The 23,137-nt window shown below is 47.7% G+C and overlaps 1 protein-coding gene across 1 annotated transcript in view; it reads right to left on the bottom strand.

Annotated features, from left to right (window-relative positions):
• The window catches only part of ARHGAP31 (Rho GTPase activating protein 31), a 58,852-nt gene extending 44,326 nt beyond the window's left edge, over window positions 1–14,526 (bottom strand). The window contains exon 1 of the mRNA XM_032207652.1: window positions 13,710–14,526. Within this exon, the coding sequence (XP_032063543.1) occupies window positions 13,710–13,809 (100 nt within the window). The 5' untranslated portion in view covers window positions 13,810–14,526. The remainder of the gene's footprint in view (window positions 1–13,709) is intronic.
• Between the last annotated feature and the right edge of the window lie 8,611 nt (window positions 14,527–23,137).

Below are 23,137 nucleotides of genomic sequence, written 5' to 3'. Positions count from 1 at the left end.
CGCCGGGAATAACAAAGATTGGGGGAAGCAAGGAAAGAGGAAGTAAGAAAAAAAAAAAAAATCCTTTAATGCTCTATGTTTCTTCAAAGGCGAATGCCAAGGAGTTGCTGTTCTGGGCTGTGTTTCTTTTGTCTTTCTGACTGCTGGATCTTGCTGTACTAAGGGCTTTGAGGCACTAATAAACACATTGCAAACACAAGAAGGGGTGTTGCAGGAAAAGGGCGTTGAGATCATACTTAATCAAACTTCCTTACATTTTGATAGCTCTGGTACTGCCGTATAAGTCAATCATCTCGTTGCCTTTGCAGTTCTCTGCTGTGGCAGAGGCTTTGGGCCAAGACCTGTATCCTGATGTTTGTATAAGGCTGGAGGGTTTCAGAACCGAAAAAAAACACCAGGCTGCCTTCGTCTCCCTGCACAAGCAGCCTGTCACCTCAAAGGGGGACAAACCGCACGATCTAAAAGCAGAAACTTGTTGAAGACTGTGAAGCTGGAGACGTTTTGATTCAGAGCACCATAGCACAGGCTTCCAAAGCGAAGGAAGCTGATGTGACAAAGCTGAGCACGTTTAAACATTAAGTATTGCAAGCTCACCCAAGCGAGACAAAGCTGCTGCTGCTCACACCCATAGACTCTGGAACCGTTCAGAGAATGAAGCTCATTTTAAAATCAATTAGGCACCAAAGGGAGAATGAAAAAATGTAGTTAGCTGATGAAAAACTGCATCCCTGGCAATGTAGGAACTCAATGGCAACTTCTCACACTTTCCAAAACCAAGCTTGTTTCAGGGGTTGGAAGGAGCCAGAAATAATTCCCTCATCTCTCACACTGACTCAGTTTTGGGTAAGAAGCTGGAAGAGGAGTGTGGGATAAGAAGAGCTGTTGGTGCTGTGAGCGTTTTCCTTCACTGACCACTGCTGCTGCTGAATGCTATTCCTGGCTGCTTGTACTCAGAAAAGCCTCTCCTCATCTGTTCTACCCCTACTACACAAGTGCCAGGACTCTGAATCTTGCACCCACTTACGGTTCTCTCTCTTCTCTTATTTGCTGGCAGTCTCCAGTTGCTCTGATATGGTTGGTTTTGTTCCCAGGCAAGTTTTTCCAACCTTGCCCTTCTTCAGCGTAAGCATATTGGGATTTCCTCACATGTTTTCTCCATTCTGACTTTGCCCTTTTTCCCTTTCCATGTTCATTACCTCCAGTCAATTTTTCATTTCTCTGCCACACTTCCCCCCTCCCAGCTGTTTCTTTGGATGCATTATCATTAGTTTCTATCCATAACCTAAGGTTGGGCCTGATCCCAAAACCAGAATCTATCGAAATTGCTGCCAGTGACTTCTAGGGCAGTCCTTTCCATGAGCCAGTAATGAACCATGTCCCACAACGTGCAGAGAAAGCTGTGTTATTGCAGAGACTCCCTCCTAAACCGGTGTCTGTAAAATGAAGGTTGCAGTCTTGCAGAAAGTTTTTGTAGCACTTTTTTTTTTTTGCAAGATTAGCAGAAATCAAGACAGCATCCTGGCTAAATTCCAGTTTAGGTAATCCCTACTGCTAGTTCAGATAGATGCTGGATTGTTTCTCCATCTCCTAGCAGCAGGGATCAGTTGGCAAATGGCTGTCACGTTCTCCTTAAGGTGTCTCTGTGGGAGCAGAGCTTGCCATGGCCAGTGGCATGTCACCGGTGGGAGTCCTACCACCACCTCCCTTGCTCCACGCAGCTCCAGCTCAGATCTGAGCAACTCAGCCTTCGTTCACACAGAGCCCACAAGCCAGGGACCGGCCCCGTGCTCCCGGGATGGAATAATCGGACATTGTTTGGCCACTGAATCACGGCTCTGTCGGGCTGTAGGCTCGTTTCGTTTGGATGGGCTAATTAACATGCAAGCTGCCCTTGCTGGAGGGCGTCGGAGATGGCCCTCACCCCCGTGATGGACAGAAGAGTTTCATATTCTGCAAATATTCTTTGGCAAGGGGCAGGAGCACATTTTCCTTATTTTTCCCCATTCTCCCAGAGCAAACGCATGCATGTCATAGAATCACAGAATGGTTTGGGTTGGAAAGGACCTCAAAGCCCATATAATTCCAACCCCCTCCCATGGGCAGGGACACCTTCCACCAGACCAGGTTCCTCACAACCCCATCCAACCTGGCCTTGAACACTTCCAGGGCTTTGAGCAACCTGGTCTAGTGCCTCTTTTTCCTTTTCCTTTTTTTTTTTTTTTTTCGTAACCTATTCTTACTTAAATTTCCTTCATAAGTATTTAATTTTATGAAGAAAACCCTTTCATAGGTATATAATTTTATGAAGGAAACCCTTGCTGTCACCCCTTGTTCACCTGCCAGAGCTTTCCACCATCCTGCAGTGAGTTCAGAGCTGTCATAAGAGAAGCACAAAAAATCCAAAGTAGCAAACCATTGTGTGTTAGGGCAAGGACAAGCCTCAAAAGCCTCTGGGATACAGAGCTGCAGTTCAGGTCTGTCTTTAATGGCCAAGAGCTAACATAAATAATTTAATGAACGCCTTACATCCTGAAATATTTCACAAACTGCAAAAACAAGATTCACTCCACCCAACTCTAGGCTGGGAGGTGGCAGCTGTTGAACTGGGCAGAGCAGCACTACGTGACAGTACGGGACATTGAGTAAAAACAAGTCACAGCTCCAGCTGAAATTGCTTTTGGAAAGGGAAAGACGTGGCACAGCAAGTAGGTACACAAAAAGGTCCCTATCCCTTAGAAATAAAGATAAACTAGAACTTTTTAAAAAGCATCAAAAGGTTTGGTGCCCTTGTCCTACTCTGCACCTAAACGGCAACATTTCCCGAAAAGATGCCAGGGCAACAACTTGACTGGCTGATGCTGAGCTTGCCATCTCCTGAATCACCCAGCCCTTGCTGGCAGCAGATTTTTTGGGGTAACTCCCATGCAAGCGCTAGCCAGACATGAGCCTGCTTAGGCTGTGGTTGCTGCAAGCAGGTCTTAGGGCTGAGTAGCAGCACGCTTATTTAGCTGCCATGTTTAGGAGCCTGAGCAGTATCCAGTTAATCTTCTCAAATCTCATTATTGCAGCAGAGTGACAGATGGGTATTTTAGCCGGCTAGAAATGAGGACTAATTAGAAGTCCTAACCCTGCTTTGTATTTATTACGCTGGTTCCTTCCCTGCCCCTGAAGCAGGTTTGTTAGCAGTGTCAGAGAGCTGCCTGCCAGCCTGGGTCACCTGTGCCTGGCTGATCTGGGGACAGAGCCACAGGAGGGTCTCATCCAGGTCACTGCAAGTCCAAGATGGGACCCCAGATCCAATTTTTGCTGGGATCTGGGACAGAATTTCCTGGCTCGGATCCCTTTTGTGGCTTTACACAGCAGACCTCGGGCAGCAGTTTGTGACTGACGCTCGTGATGGAGCCAGGAAGGAAGAATAATGGAGTCAATAGATCAAAAACAGCTCTTCCCATTTACTGCTCTTAAGCCCGCCTTAGGCGCAGACGCTTGATGTATTGACTTTGGCAACAGATGCATATTGCCATCCTGGCAATGAAGCTATTGAAATGGAAGGAGAAAAAAATGAAAAGCAAGCAGCTACGTAAGGGGAACCAAAAGTGCTAACGATGAGGGAGAATCCCCCACACCCTCCTTGTGACCCGGAGCCATCACCCCAGGCCAAGCCCCACTGTCTCTTCAGAGGTCCCAGACCATTTGTTTTAACTTTTCTTTGCTGCATTCCTCTACCTTGTTGTACTTCTGGTTTCCAGCAGGGACGGGAAGGGAGAGAACAGGATTATATAAGGAAGGCTGTTGCTCTATTTTTCTGGCTTGATTAGAAGCAGAAGGTGCAATAAATCTCACAGGAGAGCTTGTTCTCATTTAGCCTCTCACGGATCTGAAACTACCTGACCAGGGCAAGGGCAAGACGAATGCAATACCAAGCGGAGAACACTAGGAGGATAAAAAGAGCAAGGTGGTGAAGCTGTTTCCCTCTCCAATTCTGTGTAAGAAAGCAATTCAGCCCTGCTGACAGCTTATTTATTTCACACAGATTGTGTTGCAGACACCAGGGTCCAGAAGGAGGGCTCATCCTGCCCGATCACACCTCTGAACCTCCCGGGGTGTGACTGCGGCACCATAATGAAGGATGAATGGAAAAACAAGCACAAGGTGCACACGGAGCAAGTGTTTTTCCACGTGCTGGTTGGCCCTGTTGGGCTGCCAAGCTGCCTGTCTGCAACGGGACAGACAGTCACATTCACTGCTAGAGATGGCAAGTGCAGAATACTAACAATAGCAAGAATATCCCATCTGAAATATTCAGATTCAGATAAACAAACCCCTCCCTTTCTTCCCTTTCTTTGCCAAATCAGCATTTTTGATGAGCCGGTGAGCTTTGCACGGCTCTGGCCTGGATCTCACCCTGCCTTCTGGGCCCTGCATCCCACATTTAGAGAAGTTTGCGAGCACGTCAGCACCTTTCAGGAAAAAAAAGGCAGCACCGATGCCGCTGTGTCTGGTGAAAACCACAGTGATATTCTCTAAATGAAGGTGGTACTGGGGAATCTGATCCACTCTCTAGTCTACAGTCTGCAGAAAGCAAGTTACACAGCTTAATTATAGCAAGGATGTCTCCTGGCCTTTTGGCTGTTCAACCCCTGTTTTAGAGATGTAGGTACATCTCCTCTAACCATTTAGCCACGTATTCAATCACATTACAAAAACAAATGCATACACCATCACAGATGGGAAAGAGCAAAGAAAGGACATGAGCTGTAAAGGGAGTTTTCCATTTGGTTTGGGGTTTAGTTTTTATTCTTTCTTTAACTGTTCTGTGCTTTACAGAACTAAACGAAGCCTCCTGTTCCAGATGATAAATCTTCAAGCTGCTCCTGGCCCCAGAGAGCACGGGAGATAATAGCATTTCCAAAGGCATTTAGTTAGCTGAGCCTTGAGTGTAGAAGAGGGCAGAGAGGAGGTGGAGTCAAATGGCTGTGAACCCTGCTCAGCTGCTCAGGGCATATTTTGGAGAGCAGCAGCCACAGCTGAGCATCCTGCATGGGGACACACATGTCCCCCTGCCTTGCCCAGTCCCCGTGCTGGAGGAGGGCACGTAACACAGCAAACAGCAAAGGGAGAAGTCAGGCCACGAGTCCCTGGCTTGGTGCCTGCAGGACTACCCATCTAAGCACCTGAGAATAGCATGCTGCCTTGCAGCATTATTTTTAGGCCTTTATTAAGCCAAGGTGCTGCACAGATTTCACGAAATGCAGCATATCAGCATGTTATATAAAGCATACATTAAGTTGCTCGAGCTGGCCAGCAGCAAGACTGCAGAAGCCATTAAAGAACAGGGGCCCTTTATGAAAATATAATTCATTTTCAGCATTAACCAGGGCAGAAAGGATGCTCAATGCTGTCTCAGTTGCATGTTAGTTACTTACTGAAATTTCCGGCCTTGGTTGCCGAGGCCAAGTTCTGACAGAAACTGTACATTACTAGAAGATGCTAGAAGAACCGTGAAGAGCATTACCAGTGGGTCGAGGGAGGTGATCCTTCCCCTCTACTCAGCACTGCTGAGATCATGTCTGGAGTGCTGTGTCCAGCTCTGGGCTCCCCAGGATAGGACATGGACTTACCGGAGCGAGTCCGGCTCAGTGCCGCAGGGATGATTAAGGAAGAGCATCTCTCACATGAGGAAAGGCTGAAAGAGCTGGCACTGTTCAGCATAGGGAAGAGAAGGCTCCAGAGGGATCTCATCAATTCTAACAAATGCCTGATGGAAGGGAGGGAATGATGAAAAGGGAGACAGGCCGTTCTTAGTGGTGCCCACTGGGATGCCAAGAGGCAATGGGCACAAATTAAAAACCATGAGATTCCATCTGAACACAAGGAAATACTTATCAAACTGTGCCAAATTCCAAGGATGGCACAGGTTGGCCAGAGAGGTTGTGGAATCTCCACCTGTGGAGATATTCAAAACTCAACTGGACATGGTCCTGGGCAGCCATCTCCAGGAGGAGGCAGAAGAGGACCGGGACTTCCCTGTCCACTTAAGTGGTGTATGCCAGAAGGTCTGTAGTTGTAGAGACTGAACTCCTCACTTCCACACACAGTAACTGCATTGATTTAACACTCTAGTAAGTGGGAAGTTCAGTAACAGTGTTTTTAACTTCATTATATACAAGGGTCTATACATCTGACAGCACGCTAGGTCCCAAGGCCCATGTTAAGTTCTTTCCTATCTTCAGTCACTCTGGTGCAGAAGACCAGAAAGTCTGCTTGCAGCTTCAGAGAAATACAGAAAACAGAGGGTTACATTATTGCATTAAGTAGGAAAGTTAATAATACAGTCAGCACAGTTGCCCCACATTATTTGATTTAACACTAAATTAAATTTATGTTACTCTGTTCTGTCTGTGTCCATTGTAAACATGCTGCAGAATTTTTTGTTGACGATGCAAAACATGTCCACTGAAGTTATCGGAGGAGAAATTGAAGGCTCTGGCATAAGAACAAAGGATAATTGGGTCTTGAGGCTCTGGGAATTGATGGAATATAGATGGACACTTTAGTTGCCCTTAAAACAACCGTCAGTGGAGCCAGTCAGCAGCCTTGATATTCTAATAAGTACCTAGAATCATAGAATCATTTAGGTTGGAAAAGACACTTAAAAGCAAGCCCAACCATCAACCTAACACTACCATTTCATCCACCACTAAACCCTAAGCATCATGTCCACAAGCAGGTTTCCCTGTCAAAGCCCCGCATGCCCTTAGGCCCCTGATGGTAGCTCAGGACTGGAGGTAGCTGCTGGAAACTCTGTATCTGAGTACCGGGACACTCAACCTACTTGTTTGCCACACTTACAACAGCCTGTGCTGTACATCCACCTTGTGCAGTGCCAGCATTTCATCCATTGCAGGTATTTTATTTGCTTGAGCCTTTGCAAGTTGTCAAATCACAGGCACTGAAGTCCCTAGTCCTTGGTGCCCCATGTCCAGATGAAATCAGCTATTCCCCACAAAGAGAAAACATTTGCTAAATCAAAATACATTTTCTAATCTAGGATCTGCAGGCACGACGTGATTCATGCTGTTCTTCACCAGGGATGGGGGAGAAGGCAAGATCAAAGTGGGGCTTGGTGCATGCAGAGGACACGTGTGCCTCCTGCAGTGCTTGGTAGGGGAAACGTAATGCAGGAGGCAGCGTGAAAGAGCTCCCCGCTAATCACACGGTGCTAGCAATGAAAAGTCAATACAGAACAAGGAGCTGCAACATGAATTCTTAAGTGCAGCAACACTGTGCCACAGTGACAAAAAATAAAAAAATAAAACAGCTCCCAGGAACCAGAAACAGATTGAGGAAGTAACACAAACATGGTCCAAAGCAAGGAGTAACAGTGGAGCAGCAGAAGCAGACAGATGGCTCCTGCTCCCGTTGTTCCCAGTGTCTCATTGCTCTCACTTTGTTGCCATAGAGGCTGGTATCTGGGACCCAAAAGGTGGCACTCTGCTTGTGAGAACAGGGGGGAGAAAAAGCAACCTCTGTGTTATTAACAATTTTCCCCCTCTGCTATCCATCTTGGCAGCGCTCTGCCTCACCTCTCTGTGCCCTTCACGTGCCTTGGCAGACCCCAAAGTGGTAACCCCAGCCCAGCTCCTCCACTTCATGCACTCAGCTCTTAGGACCCCTCTGCCACGGTTCTCCTTCACTGTATAACAATGCAGCCCCCCTTCTTTAGCCCCAAACGTGAGAGACCAACTGTCCCTCTGGCTCCTGAAACAAAGATGAGGGGATGTAGACTTAAAAATCCACACAAGCTACATGTTTCCTGCCAGGAACGGACCCCACAGAGCACAAGTCATGGAGCAGCAGTGGGAAATACAGAGCAGATGCAGTTGCATGTCCAAGGAAAGAAGAGGACTACTGCCTTTCAAGCCAGCCCAAAAGGCTTTTCTTGTTCCCTTCTCCTCCCAGCTCCTGCCCCTTCCTCCTGTGCAGGGCAACAAGTGTTTGCCTAGACCCGACGTGAGGTGGGTCAGGGAATTGATGTGGGCTAAAAGAAACCTGGCCCCAAAAAGAGAAGGTTTCTTTTCAGATCAGTTCTTGAGAGAGAAATCCCCAGTGCCACAGTTTCTAATTTTGAGAGCGGGATGAGGGCAGCTCTTCATTCTGCAGCAGATTAAATGAGCATGTGGCATTTTCATTTTTCCAAGGAGACTTTTTTTTTTAAAAAAAGGCCTCCTCTTTTTCTCTTTTTCTTCCACGCTGCCATTAATGATCCTCCAGCAGCTTTCCCAGGACTCCCAGGACTTTCTGCGTGCATCGCTAACCAAAATCACCTAACCAAAAGCAAGGGCATGCATTCACTTCAATCCATCAACACAGGAAGAGCAGCTTAAGGAGAAAAGAAGGTAATCACAAATGCTTATTTTTTCGTGGTGTAAGTTTGCAGCATCTAATTCCACTTAGGAGCCTAGAAATACACGCAGCGGCATTGGGTAACTCTTTGATGTTCAGCTATGTTAGGCGAAAGCACATGCTGGTTGCTACACGCTTACATGTGCTCTGGGCTTGTGCACGCCCCCATGCTCATCCTTGCATGCTCTTATCCCAGACATACTCAGCTGCACGTGCAAGTGTGAGGAAAGAAAGCCCCATGGACCAGAAAAGCTGCTTCACATCTGGGCAGCAGGTTTAAGGATTGGCTCTGATGGGAGGCGTCGAGGCAAACTTTCTTCCCAAGTGGCAGGTCTCATCTGCCTGAGCAGAGGCAGCTTCGTGATTAAGTACAGAGCATCAAAACCAGGCAGCAGGCAGCATGCTAAGGGACTGTCCCAAACCAGACCAAAAAAGGTGGCCTCAAGGGCCACCTTTCCTTTGTACAAAGCCTATTACCATTGGATTATTGCTCAGAATTGCTTGACAATCCTTGACCTACTGCAGCAGTTAAGATTTTGTTCGGGGAACTAGCACCAGCCAGAACCACCATGTTTCTGTGAGACCACTAGCACTAAATGAAACCTTTTCTTACTCTTTCATTCAAATGCAGTTGTGAGAAGGCAGAAGCAGTCACTGCAAAGGCTGATAATGTCTCCCTGTGCTATGTCTGCAGAACACCAATCCCTTTCCCTCCCCTGCCTCCAGGCCAGCCCTGAGCTCTACCATGGCGAGAAGGAGAGCACAAGAGAGCCTCCTGTAGCGAAGCAGCCCTATTTCAACAACAAATAAAGACAATAACCAGCCTCAGACAAAGAGAACGAAAGTGCTTAGGGTGCTACAGGCTCAGGATGAGAATCACCGAGGGAGCTGTGGGGAGTGTGGGAGGGGGTTAAGGGGAAAAGCTGAGCTCATTGCATCCCAACCAGACAACATCAGGCAGGAAACAGATGTGGAACAAACCACAGAGTGGTACAGCAACTGCAGAATTAACTCTCTGGCAAATGGGGGAAGCTAAGGCATGCAGAGCTGACCAGCAGGTTGAGAAGAAGGTGTCTAATCCAAGATTTGGCCTTTTGCCATCATGGTATCACCCCCTTGCCCTGCCTCTAGACGCCATTGTAATAAAATTGAAGGAAATGCATCTGGCTCTAAGCAAATGAAGCAAAGGTGGATCTGAATGAGTAGTGGTTCCTAAGTAAAAGGCTGGATCATCTTTTACCAGCATAATCCAAGTTTCATAGATGCTGTGGCCATTTCCATTTAGAAAGCATGGAAGTTGTACCTGCTTATATACCTGATACTCCAGTCTGAATCTCCCAAACTAGGAATACTGGAAATATTAAGCTCCATTTTGACTTGGTTCCTCTCATTCTAACAGCTTTGACTTTTCCAGCCCCCTCTTACAGCAATTCTTTGATATGACCAGAAGCAAGGCTACTCTTTCTGACTGTTCCCTTAAGCAGAGCAGACTGTCTTGCCTCAATTAAGGTTTGTACACAGCCTTGCGACTTGTCTTTTCTGCTGGCCCACCCATCACTATACATTTATATTGTTGTTACAACAGGAGCTGGGGGCCTGACATGCAGCTCTTATTAACTTCAGCAGAAGCACTATCTGCTTTTCTCTGCTGGACACCTGGCTGATTATCCAGAGGCTAAAATATAACTCTAATATGAACCATTCAGGGTTAATACCCACTAGCTCCGTTGCACTGCTACAACATTTTAAGACACTCCAGCCACAATAAAACGTTTTAGTGGTGGCATTAGTGCAAACCTCCTCCTGCATGAGTGCCTACCCATGCCCCAAACATGCTTTCTAGTGAAGGTTTCACAGTCAAGAAGACCACTTGTCTCCATGTGCGAATTCGATGCTGGCAGAGACAGAAGAGGCACCATATGAAATCAGAAGCCTTTTACTCATTGGTATTGCAGTCACCAGTCTTTTATGGCCTATGGGACCTTTTCCTCAAATTCACTACTATCCAAGACATTGTTTGGGAATGTCTGTGGGGAGGAAGGGCTGCTAGTTCTTCCCCAAGCTTCTAGCCAGCAGAAAGACCTGAAAACATAACTCAGATGCACACTGACATGTCAGAAAACAGAACGCAGTAAAAGAACCCAGCACCGTTTTTTATTTTATCTCATGATTTTTGTGGCCTGATTCATGACTTCAGATGCTTGGGAGCACTGATAACAGTCTCCCTCTGTAAGGAGCATAACCAGCCTCTGTGTCGAGACTGCCAGCAGGAAAAGGCCAAGTAGGGTCAAATGCAGCAATGACAGGAGCTGCCTTGAAATATGGTAAATCCAACACAGCCAGGCTTCAAACCACCAGACAGAAACATCTACCTGTCCATCACCACTGATTTTTAATCCCCTGAGCTACCCTGCTGTACCTGCTGAAGTCTTTACGTCTACACCGCTCCTAAATATTCTGTAATTCTGCTACAGCTTTTATTGCCTTATATAAAGCTTATGACAACTGAGCCCTGGGTACAGCCATCTGATAAGGGAGACCGAGAGATCTTTCCACCTTTCATTGAAACACAGACATCTCTGATGAGGACTGTAGCAAGTTATTAAACAGTTAACATGACAAGAGAGGAAATGCTGATACCTTAAGCAGGACAGAATTCTCTCCACTGGAATTTGGCAAGGACACAGGGACTAAGGTCCATACAGAGCACACAAGCTGCTCTTCTATGACTGCAAGCATGCAGGGACCCAACGCGTGTATTGCCTCCACGAAGCATCGCATGAGTAGTGCGGCACCCCCTAACTGTAACGGCTGTGCATTAATCCAGATCAAAAAAAAAAAAAAAAAAAAGGCAAATTGAATTGTCTATGTTAGCCGCTCCCCTTGCCATCTCTGCCCCAGCACCAGCAGTGTGGGGCTCAGTTTGTCTTTGTCTGTGTGAGTGCAGGACCCGCCACACAAAGCAGAACTTCGGGGCAGCACCTGAGCACAAATGCAGAACCAATCTGACCGTCCCTACAGCCACATCTTCTTTCCCAGTTAACCCTTCTGGGTGCGTTTTAGAACCTGCTTTCTGCAGCAAACCGTTTCCTGGACAGCAGCCAAAGCGCTCTACCCCTCCTCAGCACTGCCAGCTACCATGAACGGTCTTGTATCATCGCTGCTTCCAAGTAGGGAACAGCCAGAGCCAGCATCCCACCAGTTAAACGCAGAGCACAGTCTAAAGCAGTCAGAAAGTTATTGCTTTACGCCTCTGACACAGCCTCAGCTTGCAGGAGCACTGGCTTGTCAGTGAGAACTGCTCTTAGCAGAACAATTTAACCTCAAACCAACCATCTCTCACACCCTGGTTGTTCTTCTGATTTTGTTTCACAGTTACAGGCTGCATATTTACGATGTCCTGGTGACATCTGAACACTAGTTTCTTCTCAAGAGGCCACGCTGGTCACATTCCTACTGATCCTGAGAGCCCTACTAGCAGAGAAACAAGTTATCTCCAGTTCTCTGACTTCTTCTCCCACTATCCCAACAGTTTGAATTGTACCAACACAACTTACACTCTTCCCAATAAACCTACAACAATTGAGCCTTTCATTTCAGGATCCCACAGCACTGGGCAGCGGGATGTGCTATTCAGCAAACAGCAGCACTGTATAAAGGGAAAGGGACTTCGTGTCCTCCCCCGGTGCTCCTCAGTGCAGAGAGTTAAGTAGGTTGGAACTGTGAACCATCCCACAGATGAGACTAAAGACAATGTCCTTCTTTCTTGTGCCCCAAAAACAATTTTAAAGGACTATAGGATTTCTGGTAATAAATCTTGCTGGTTTTGCAAAATTTCAGCTGCAGTAATTACATTTCTCTCTTAAAAATCCCCCTCACTGCTTCAGCTGAATATACTCTCTGTACCTGCCTTCCCTGCGTTGTTTTTAGTGTCCCTGTAAACAGCTGTAAGCTGTTCCTCTGCTGTGGTAGCTCGTGTGAGCAATGAATGGAATTTATCTAACTGCATCTTGTGCTGGCAAAGTGATATCAGTTCATTAAGTCTGTTACTTTGGCTGTTTCGACTCAGTTGCCATTAAGGGCTATGTAAGTTAAAAGATATAGTAATAGTTACTGTCGTCTCACAATGAAATTGAATGTCTATTTTTCCGCCATACCTAAATAAGTGCACATATATAACATTTTATCTTAGTGATATATGCACTGTCCTCCTCCCTGTGCAGTGGAAAGGGCTGCTGCTAAGCAGTCCATCCCTCTGCCACTGTACTTCCACACTGCACTTCATCAGCCATGCTCATCAGCAAATGAAAGACCTGATTGTACAGCCCTCCCCATACAAAGCTGACATTGCTGCTGGAAGCTTTTTTTGCTCTGAGTAGCCTGGCTTTGGTAAAAGTTAGTTAACTCTGACTGGCACACAGTGCTAACAGCAGGGATGGGAACAGGCGCTTATTTATTTTTCCTCTTCCTAAACTGCCGGTCTTTCTGCAAGCCAAACTCTCAGCTGCTTCTCTTATCCTCCAACCCTCTTTCAGAAAAAAAAATCTTGTGCTCCTTCCTGCACCCGCGACTGATCACTTCAAGCCTGGGACCCTCTGATCTTATCACTGTTATCTCTTGGCTGAGCTACCGCGTTCCCATCCGATATCTGGGGGCACGGAGGTCAGGGGGAGGAGGCAAGGAGGGAAAGATAACAGGCAGGGTACTGAAAATATTAGCTCAGCTGCCCCCAGCACCTCACACCCATCCGTTCTCCATCCCCAGCCTCCGTCCTGCCTCAGTCCGGCAGCGAAAGGGCAATATGGGACCTGGAGTCAAGGAGGGGCAGATAGGACATCCCCAGCTTCCCTCTACAGGCCCTGCCATGCTCTCCTCTTATGGACTTTGTGAGGATTTTGGGGTTTGGGAGGAGACAACTCTCTGCTTTCCAAGCCTAGCTCCCTAAAAGCCTGCTACCCCCACTCCCAAGGCCAAGGGGATGGGAGAGGGTTGCACAGCATACGCTTGGCTGTCTGTTCCCACTCACACAGCCCTGTCCCCATCCTTTCCCCACTCATTGCTACTCATGCAAGGGGCATGCAGGCGCATCACCAAAGCAATCCTCCGCTCGTTCATTCATTGCGAGTGCCTGGGCAGTGACTCCACTTCCCACAGATAAAACAGCTCCAGGTTGCTTAACCCTCACCCTTGGGAGAGGTTCGGTTTCCAGTCATGCTGACGGAGAACGAGCAAACAGACAAACCCCAAAACAGGACGCGCGCTCTGCTCTTCCACAACCAGAGTGAGAATAAAGAGGCATTTACCATCCTGACCAGAGCTCTCCAGATGCTCCGTCAGGTCGCAGCCGAACGCGCTCGCGGCTCCCTTCCTCTTGAGCTTCTGCTTGGCTCCCTTGTTCTTCATGAGGTTAGTCCCAAAAGAGGTTTGCCCCCCTCCTGCCTTGCCCCCCTCCCCCCGGCCTCACGCTGGGAGGCAAAAAGCTGTCTCTTCTCCTCAGACCACCGCCCGTGTCCCGCTTCCAGGGGGTAGCATCGGGAGTCCCGTGTGGCGTCCGGCTGGAGAAATCAACATTAATCCCCACCAGATGTTGGGCTGCTCCGGCAGCAGGGGAAGGTCAGGGCGTGAGGAGGCTCCCCAGCCGGCAGCAGCAGCGATCATAGCCCGAGCCCAGAAGGCTTCGCATCGAGGGGAAGCCCGTGGTGAACGGGTGCCAGCATCCGAGCTGTCGAGATGGTGCTGGTGGTGGTGGTGGTGGGGACGTCTGTTCCTCAGCGCTGTCCCGGGACCCTTCACGGCCACCCTTCTGGGTTTCGTCAGCCGGGCTGTCGCCGCCGCCAGCCGCAGGCGTCCCGCTCTGGTCTTCCTTCTCCCAGCTTTCGGAGGAGAGTGGGAGCTCCAGCGGGCTGGTGGAAAGGGACTGGGGAAGAGCCTGTGCGAGGCTCCTCGCTGGCTCCCCCCCTTCCCCTCCTCCTGCCGTCGTCGGACAGCGAGAGGAATGAGAAACCAGCTTCCTGTCCTGACTCCCTCGCCCGCTCTCCCTCCTTTCCCCCCCTTTGACAAATCCTAGGATTATCCAGCTCAAAAAAATGCTGAAAGGAAGTTAGCCGAGGAGGAGCTCTGTGTGTGTGTGTGTGTGTGGAGGGGAGTGTAAGGGGGGGGAGGACTTTTTTTTGGCAGTAAATTGCGTTTGTGCGCAAGAGGCTGAGGGGAGGCGGAGAGAGGAGTTTGGGGGACGGGGGGGAGGAAGAGGGGAAGCCTTCCCTGCCCGTGGGCAGATAACGGGCCGCCAGAGGAAATCACGGCTCTCCCAGCCCTGCGGTCGGGCGCTTCCTGCGCTGCCAGGGCTCAGCCCTGGAAAGGCCCAAGGAAGGGCCAGAGAAGGAGGAGGGAGGCCAGGAGCTGCTTCAGGAGGTCTCTGCCTCTGCTGGCTGGTTCCTCCATCCCAAGGCATCCCTCCACCGTGGCTTTGTCCCCTCAGGGGCATGGGCTGGGGCTGGCAAAGCGTGAGACGGGGGCAGAAAGTTGGAAAACTGAAGAGGGGGGAGGCGGGAAGCCCTCAGCTCCCTCCTCCCCAGCTCCCCGCCCAGCAAACAGAAACAGATGCCATCCGGGCACTGAGGTTCCCGTGCTGTGAAGTCAGATCCCAGAAAAGGCTGCCCTCTGCCAAAGAAAGGGTTAGGAGGCAAGGGACAGCAATCCCCCAGTGGTGGCAAGAAAGAAAATTGGATGGGCTTTCCCTCAGCCTCAATACCCGCCCTCCCCACACACCTCTATACCCTACCCTACACACATCTCTGCTCATGAGGGCAGTCCCTTGACCCTTCTCCATATTTTTTATTCCAGAAACTCAGGCCTCCTTCCAGAGCTGGGAATGCCTGTGGGCTACACGCTTCTTTGCAGGAGGCAAGCTTAGCTCTGCCAACACTTCACTGCCACCTCTTGCCACACGCCACTTGTCAGTCCGTGGGTCTCAGTGAAATAAACAAACAAGCGAAAACTGGACCTTGCAGCTTTTCACCAAAAATGAGTCATATTCTGACCAAAGAGCTTTGGTTTGGAGGAAAAATGGCCAGGAAACGGGGCAAAGGACTCCCTCAACCTCTGTCCTGCCTCAGCTCCTACCAGCACAGAAAACCTGCCTCCCACCACAGACCCACACTCTTTTATTTTAACAAAGATTTTCAGATAAATCAAGCCTCGTTGCAATCCTTCTGCTGTCAAAAGCCATTCAGGTTCTGTCGCCTTGGTAGGGTGACTTTTTTTTTTCTTTTTCCTCAGAAGGGTTGAATGTTATCACGTCACATACGAGAAAAAACACCACGAGCCCTAGTGAAGGACCTTGAGCAATTATAACTCCTATTGTGCAGCTTATCTTTGCAATTATTGCCATTATCCTCATTTTATAGCGCGATGGCTGATGGGAAGATGATTTACAGAAGGGTATCAGAGAGATGGCTGGTCTGTGGGCCCCCAGCGTCCTGTTCCTTCTCCCAAGCTAAGAGGGAAGACTGAGCTCTTTTGACCAGACCGACAGCTGTTTTGGGGAACCCTCTGTGCCCATACAACAATTAAAACTGATATTAATTTATCCTGGGCTTCTCACGGCACCTCAGTGTTGGGTTGGGATCCTTCCCCTTAACGGCACTCTGCCAAACCCATCGCTTGCCACAGTGCCTCCTGGCTGTCCTCTACCACCCGGGTGGCTGGCCACCTTCAGTAGGAACAGAAACCCATCTCCTTACCCCTTTGGGTGGAAAGCATGTCCTCCTGCCCACATCAGCCCCACTCTCTGTGATCAGCATCACTCTCTGTGATGCTCAGCCCCAGCTCCACTCCAGCGGGCGGGGGCGGCTTCACCACCATGAGCCACCACGCCTTATTCAAAGTCCAAAACAGCGTGGTGGATGGGGTGAAAGAGGCCCTGTGATGAGTGAGGAACTCCAGAAGAGGCTGGGATGAAGGGGTGGCATGTGCTGCACCACGACAAGGTTCAGCATGAGGACACAGAGGATTGCCCAGGGAGCCCAGGCTGAGAGGAGGAGGAGGAGGAGGAGGTCAGGCAAGGTGAGGGAGAACCAAACAAGAGAGGCTTTACAAACAAAGCACTTCATATCACAGCCTGGAATCAGTGCTGAGCCAGGGGATTTTTCTGAGGGAAAGGGGCGATATTCTCCTCCACAGAGTTAAAAATAAGAAGTCTGGATTTGCATGGCCTGGAAGGCAGGAAAGTCTCTGCAATAGCAGGGGTGAGCCATGGGGTTAAGATGTCAGTGTGCCTCCTGGAAAAGTTTTCTCTGATGAGGACATGCAAAGCCAGAGAGGAAAAGTGCTTGGGCCAGACGTATGGAAAGGAAAAAGTAGTTTAAAGCTGAAGCAGTTGGAAAAGAAGGGGGAATTTTTTGAGAAGAGAAGAGAAGAGAAGAGAAGAGAAGAGAAGAGAAGAGAAGAGAAGAGAAGAGAAGAGAAGAGAAGAGAAGAGAAGAGAAGAGAAGAGAAGAGAAGAGAAGAGAAGAGAAGAGAAGAGAAGAGAAGAGAAGAGAAGAGAAGAGAAGAGAAGAGAAGAGAAGAGAAGAGAAGAGAAGAGAAGAGAAGAGAAGAGAAGAGAAGAGAAGAGAAGCGTTTGTGTGCAAATGAAAATAGCATGGGTAATGACCATGTAGTCCTCCTTGTTCCCACAGGTGGGGTATCCATGGCCCCAGAATCAGACAGAGAGCCTTGGGAAGAGCCTTGGCCATGAGGCCATGAGGCTCCTGCGGGCCTGGGGCTGCACCAGAGGTGTCACGAGGGCTATTTCTGTGCACCCACCTCTCCCCTCCCAGCTGCATTTCCGTCGTTGTGTGGAGCTCTTCCCTGCCCATGGCTTTGAAATCTCCACCGACCTGCCAGGCGCCACTCAGCACAAAGGATCGGCTGGGGGCGGGGGGGGGAATGGAAGAACTGTTGGGGGGGTGGGTTCCCCTAAAAATAGCCCTGCCGAGTAGGACTGTTTTCCTGACACAGACGGGTCATTGTTAGACCCTGACATGCCAGTTCAACCTCCCTCCCCGCCCCTCCGCATACTCTCTTTCCTCCCCTGCCCCTCTCCGTCCCCGTTTCCTGCCTACTCCCATCGTATTGTGAAGCCTAAAGCCTGGCGTGGAGGCTTTCATTTCTCTGAGTGTCCATCGGACTACAAATTTGGGGCTCCTCTCATCACAGGAGAACCACCACTCCCGGTTCCGAACACCCCCCCCTCCCAGTCACAAGTCCTGTTTCCCCCAGTTCTCACCTTCCCACCTCCCAAAGGACCCTCTTGCTCCACAAACTGACCCACCTCCTTTCGTGTGTCCATGCAACAGGTCTCCCAGCACTTTGTTGCTACTAGGAAGGTACTAGCACCTCACCTACAAACAAAGGAGACACCTACCGATCCCCTGAATTAGCTTAATACCTCAATATTCGGTTACCGACTATGCTACTACATTTTTAACCAGGCAGCCTTCTCCCAGTGTCCACAGTCATGTCAGAGGTGTCTTGTGCACAGAAAAAGAGGTGAAGAACGTATCTGTCTTCCCTTGCTCAGACCATAAACTTGTCTGAATGGTTGTTTAATTCTGTGTTTGTGCAACATCTAGCACAGAGGAACTCTAATTCTTGACAGGGGATTCTAATTATTCTTTGTTTAAACAATATAAAAACCATTCTAGGAAGACTTTATGTTTCCCAGTGTAAAACTCCATTGATAGTGCAATAATATGCAATAGTATTAGAGAGCAAACATTCAGAGAAAACCTCGTCCAGACCAGCCGCACAGCTAGCAAAGGCTTCCTTCATCTCAGAGGCGTGCTCTGAGCCCTCTTCATGCATCTAACCAATGAGATGACCCATTTGGTGAGGCAGGACGGCCACAAACCTCACACCATGGAGCCGTTCCAAGCTCACACAGGCCCTTTCATGAGCATCTTGCCAGCAACCTTTTGGATAACACGGAAGAGGCAGCTGGCATCTCTGTGCTGAGTACGAGCAAGACAGCACATCGTAGAGAGAGATGATTCTTCAATACATTGCCTCAATGCAACTTGCAGGAATAAGCACTCCCACCAAACTGGGAAAGTTTTTTGGTCTCACTTTTTCCCCCTGACCAGGTAACCAAAGAGGCCTACAGGAATTAAACAACTCGCTTAAAACAATTATTTTTATTAACTATAGCAAAGTAAAAAGCCAACAACACCTATGAATGTGGGAAATACTTTAGACTGTAATTTCTATTCTTTGCTCCCCAAGTCTTATCAGCCTGTGAAGACAGGTGATAACCAGGATTCTCAAGCACAGTCAGCATCTCTAGGAGCTGAGAAAACGTAACAGGGGAAGAAAATCCTGAGGAGATCTATCACTTCAGACACCCTTTCCTTAGTCGCTATGTCCAGCTGCTATACTACCACAGCCTAAAGCAGAACAGAAGATTTTCAGTATCTGTTCCTCCACATTTGCACCCCACTGGTTTTGCTGGAGTTTCCCTGACCCTTTATCCTATAGTCATTGTTCTGGCAGAAATGAGAAATCTGTTGAACCAGAGGCCTAAATCACTGAAAGAGAAACTATTTAGTCTCTCCTACTTTCAGTTCTACCAACCAACAGCATTGCTAGTATGCTATAAAGGTCCCCAAGTGTGTAACTTCTGATTAGCCCAGCTCCCAGCCTCTCAGAGGACACTGACACCACCACCCCCTCCACTGCCTATATCTCCACTTTGAAATGTCTGTCTCTTATGAAAAGGTCTGCCAATCTTGTTGCCCTGGGAGAAAGAAGTTGTGGGTTAACCACAAAAACAGCAGTCTGTTACAGTTGCTTTATTTTAATGGTGATGATAAGCTGAGGACTGTGAAAAAGTCTCAATTACAAGGACTAAGCTGGGAGGGAGGAAAGAAATGAGTTTATCTAGGTGTTCACTCAAGCGATAATCTGTTTTGATCACTTTCTGTAGAAGATAAGGACTGTTTTGTAATACCTTATTTGTTGAAATAAAATATAGCTCAGGACGTTCACTATTTTAGAGATAAAAGCTCGACTGTTACGAGCTATTCTTAGAAGTCAGTTAAAACCTGACTTTTATTCTGGGGTCTTTTCATGATCACTTGAGAGAAATACATTTTCCCTGAGAGAGTTACATCTTGTTTTAGCACAAGCTTTCAGCTAGGACTCCTTGTATTTTTCCTGAATGTCCAGCATGCCAAGGAAGAGTTCCTACGAAGAACTGTCATCTATGATGATGGTCTCCAGCTAGGACAGACTGCTACCTCTCTTCCTTCTGTCCTCAGCAAGGCAGAACAGGGTTTGAGGCAGGAAGCGGGGAGAGAGGAAGCACAAGTTTTCAAAAGCTATGTGTCCCCCCTGCAAACACCTCTGCGAGAGGGCTGTCAGCTGTGATGGGTAGAGTGCAAGCAGCTGTGGCAGGCAAAGCCAGGTGTTCTTGCAAGTGGCAGGCTCCAGCGCAGTTGTTGTTTCTTATTTCTACGCTCTGGTCTAAGTCCCTGTAGGAAATGTACTGGTGGGCCTGTACAAATGATCTCCTATTGTTTTCTCTGCAAGGCTGACCATATCCTCTCTCCCTTCTAGGCTTTCTCTTCCTGCCTTGCACCACATCCCTCTTCACGGTCAGGCATGTGCCTGGGCTAAGTAGAAAAACAACTTAACCGTCTGTTGTGCTCCCAGATGCTGACAGTACTGAGCGGGGAAATCAGCTAAGTGGGGAGATTTCTTCTGCCTGAGATTTGTGTGTCCCCTCTCTCAGGATATATAATATTAAAGGTCTCCATATTCTCCATTAGGGAAAGGCACTTCTCTTCTTTAACATTTCCTTACCTGGGCCTTGGCTGTTTTATCAGGAGGTGTTTTCTGGGAGGATCTGCCAGGTTTTGTTGGATTTATTAAACTTCTTTGGCACGCTTGCTTTATTCTTTTCCTCTGCTCTTGGAAATGTCACCAGTCCTGCAGTGCTGTCAACAACATTATTTAGCTTGAATCCTACTGAGTCTCAACGCCTCCATCCAAAGGTGGCACAAAGTTATCTTCTTTCCATCACAGGCTGAAAGGTCTTGCTTGCCTTGGCCCTGACACCTCGTTGTCTAAACCTGTGGTTCAGATTATTTCCAGACTCAATTTGAAGTTGTGTTGGGTGTGAATTATAGCAGAAAGTGCTCAGAAGACTTCAGGCTGGAACCAATAATTTTCTCTCTGCCCTTTGCAATTACTTACACAGCTTAGCTGTCTGCTTTCAACTTTTATGGCTAGTTGAGCATCGCTGTAGCAGGCCAATATGGTCAGGACATCTGGGGAGCCCTCTCCCACGTAACTGAGGTGGCCATGTCTTTTCTGCAGACCAGCAGAGGGGTTTTGTTATCTTTAGAGTAAGCTTTGGCTAAGAAGCCTGGCTCCCTAATGCTGCCCTGCTATTTTTAGACCCTCTTCTGGTGTGCCCACCCAGTGCTGTTCCCCTTGTTTGTTTCCTACCAAACAATGAGACCTGAAAGAATTGCTTGGAAAGGGGCCAGCGCTCTTGCAAACGGAATTGTCAGGCGGCCAAGCTTTGCAACGGCCCTTTGTAACATACTGTACTGGGAAATGGGAAGCAATTGTCCCTCCAACCTCCAGCACGGGCTTCTTCCCCTTGCTAAGAGCTCTGTGGTACGATCCAGCCCCAGGGAATATCTCTGAGGAGGTGTCAGAAGACCTGGGAGGAGGAAGGCGAAGAAGCAACAAATCAGGGTGGCAAGGAGCGATGTGAGATCTGCTCTCTGTTCTCCCTCACCCCCTAATCCTGTATTGCTGCCAATGTGTGTTTTAGAGGCAGGTTGTTCCTGGAAAGACTTTGCTATCTTTCCTGATTGTAGCAGAAGCTGCTTATGTACATGTAGGGTTAGAGGTGCGGTCAGATGCCCTTCTCACCCACCCTGTGTTTCTTTTCTGAGCTCTTGTGGTGCTTGGCTACCATTTTCTGCAACCTAAGCACTGTATGGTGAGGAAAAAAAGCAGCCCCAACCCCACTGGTGAGCAGAGCAAGAAACATGTTTAGATTCCTCATGCTTGTTTTAAAGAAATAGAGCCAAAGTGGAGGGAAAAATTAAAAATTAAAAATAAATAAATAAATAAATAATGATAATTAAAAAAAAAAAAAAGAGAGAGAGAGAAAAGAAAAGAAAAGAAAAGAAAAGAAAAGAAAAGAAAAGAAAAGAAAAGAAAAGAAAAGAAAAGAAAAGAAAAGAAAAGAAAAGAAAAGAAAAGAAAAGAAAAGAAAAGAAAAGAAAAGAAAAGAAATCAGACAGAGAGAAAAGAGATTCAGAAGAGATTTCTTTAAGACGAGATCTCTGCCTGATCCCCAGCAGCCTAAAGGATGAGAGCCTGGAAATTGCAGATTTGCATCCAAAATGGATTTTGTTCCATTATCTTAAGTTCCAACTTTGTTGCTTCTTTTGGTCTCCTGAGCCAAACTCTTTCTAGCCAGAAAAGGATGTGCATCCCAAAGGGAGATTCCAGGAACATCCTTCAGTTGAATCTGTTCTGGGTTTTCCTTTAGGCTCATAAAGCCTCTGAGAGGTCAGAGCTTGCAAAAAATAGATGCCAACAATAATCAACATTTCCAGAAGGAGAAGAAAGACGCTGAGTACCAGAGCAAAATTTAGGGCAGGAGAATGATCAGCTGAAAAGGTATCTGCCCAAACCATGACGGCACCTGGTGCTCCTGCCTGAGAAGAGGGATTGAGGGAGCACGTGTGTCCCCAGTGCCAGAATGTCGTACTATTGCTCCACCAGTCACCACATATGCACTCTTCTTTGGCAAATTTAAGAGATGTTGGGACAATTTCAATGGTTTCAGTTATAGTTACGTAGCATCTTTTTTTTTGCAATGATGCCAAGTCTTCGCAAGTTGAAAATAGAACCAATGTTAAGAACGACTCAGGAGAACGCATGCTGGCAGCAAAAACACTGCTGGGGGAGAAATAAGTAGATAATAGTATTTGGGCACCATGGGTACGCAGCACCAGCTGACAGGCATTGTAGGACAGCAGTCTTAGGCAGAAATTTTGTAGATTAGTGGAAAGTACAGGAAGTAATTCAAGCGTTACAGCAGGCAAATCAGGTAAGAGGGAGAAATTAAAGCAGCAAGGAAAGGCTGAATTTCAGATTGACCCTTAGCAGACAGGGTTTATAGGATACAGTAAGCAGAATCTGGCAATGCTGCACTTCAACGTATTGCAGAAGGCCACTTGAATAATTCAAACGTAACTAATAAAATTGACTGAAGGAATCTTCTGGGAATGGCCCTTGTCATAGGGAAATAAGGCAGTTTCATATACATCAGGTATGCTGAGCTGTAATTTTATTGTCATACATAGTGATTGTCTTAAAGGCCCAGCTCCTAGAGTCAAGGGATTTCTTGTAAGAATCTCAGCTTTCCATTAAAAACGGTACCAAAAGAAAAAGCTACAGCCTTCACTAGTGCACAGGGAAATTTTAAAGATACAAACTCTAAAAGCTCAGAAAATTTTGGATGGTGAGCTAAAAAACAAAGGCCTGTCTCTATAGCAGCTCCTTATTTGGTACACACAGTTTGGCCGAGAAATCCGGGATCCTCTTGGTTCATGTTGCAATAATAAAGGGGTTTATTTCATACTTGCTATTTATTGCAGAACACAGATCCACTGTGCTCAGTGACTAAAGATCATTTGTGGAGCCTTAATAGTCAACAGGAAAT

Source organism: Aythya fuligula, chromosome 1, assembly GCF_009819795.1.
Source record: "Aythya fuligula isolate bAytFul2 chromosome 1, bAytFul2.pri, whole genome shotgun sequence".
NCBI classification, from domain to species: Eukaryota; Metazoa; Chordata; class Aves; order Anseriformes; family Anatidae; genus Aythya; species Aythya fuligula.
Note: the sequence above shows the minus strand (reverse complement) of the source record. Positions and strands in the feature narration are given on the sequence as shown.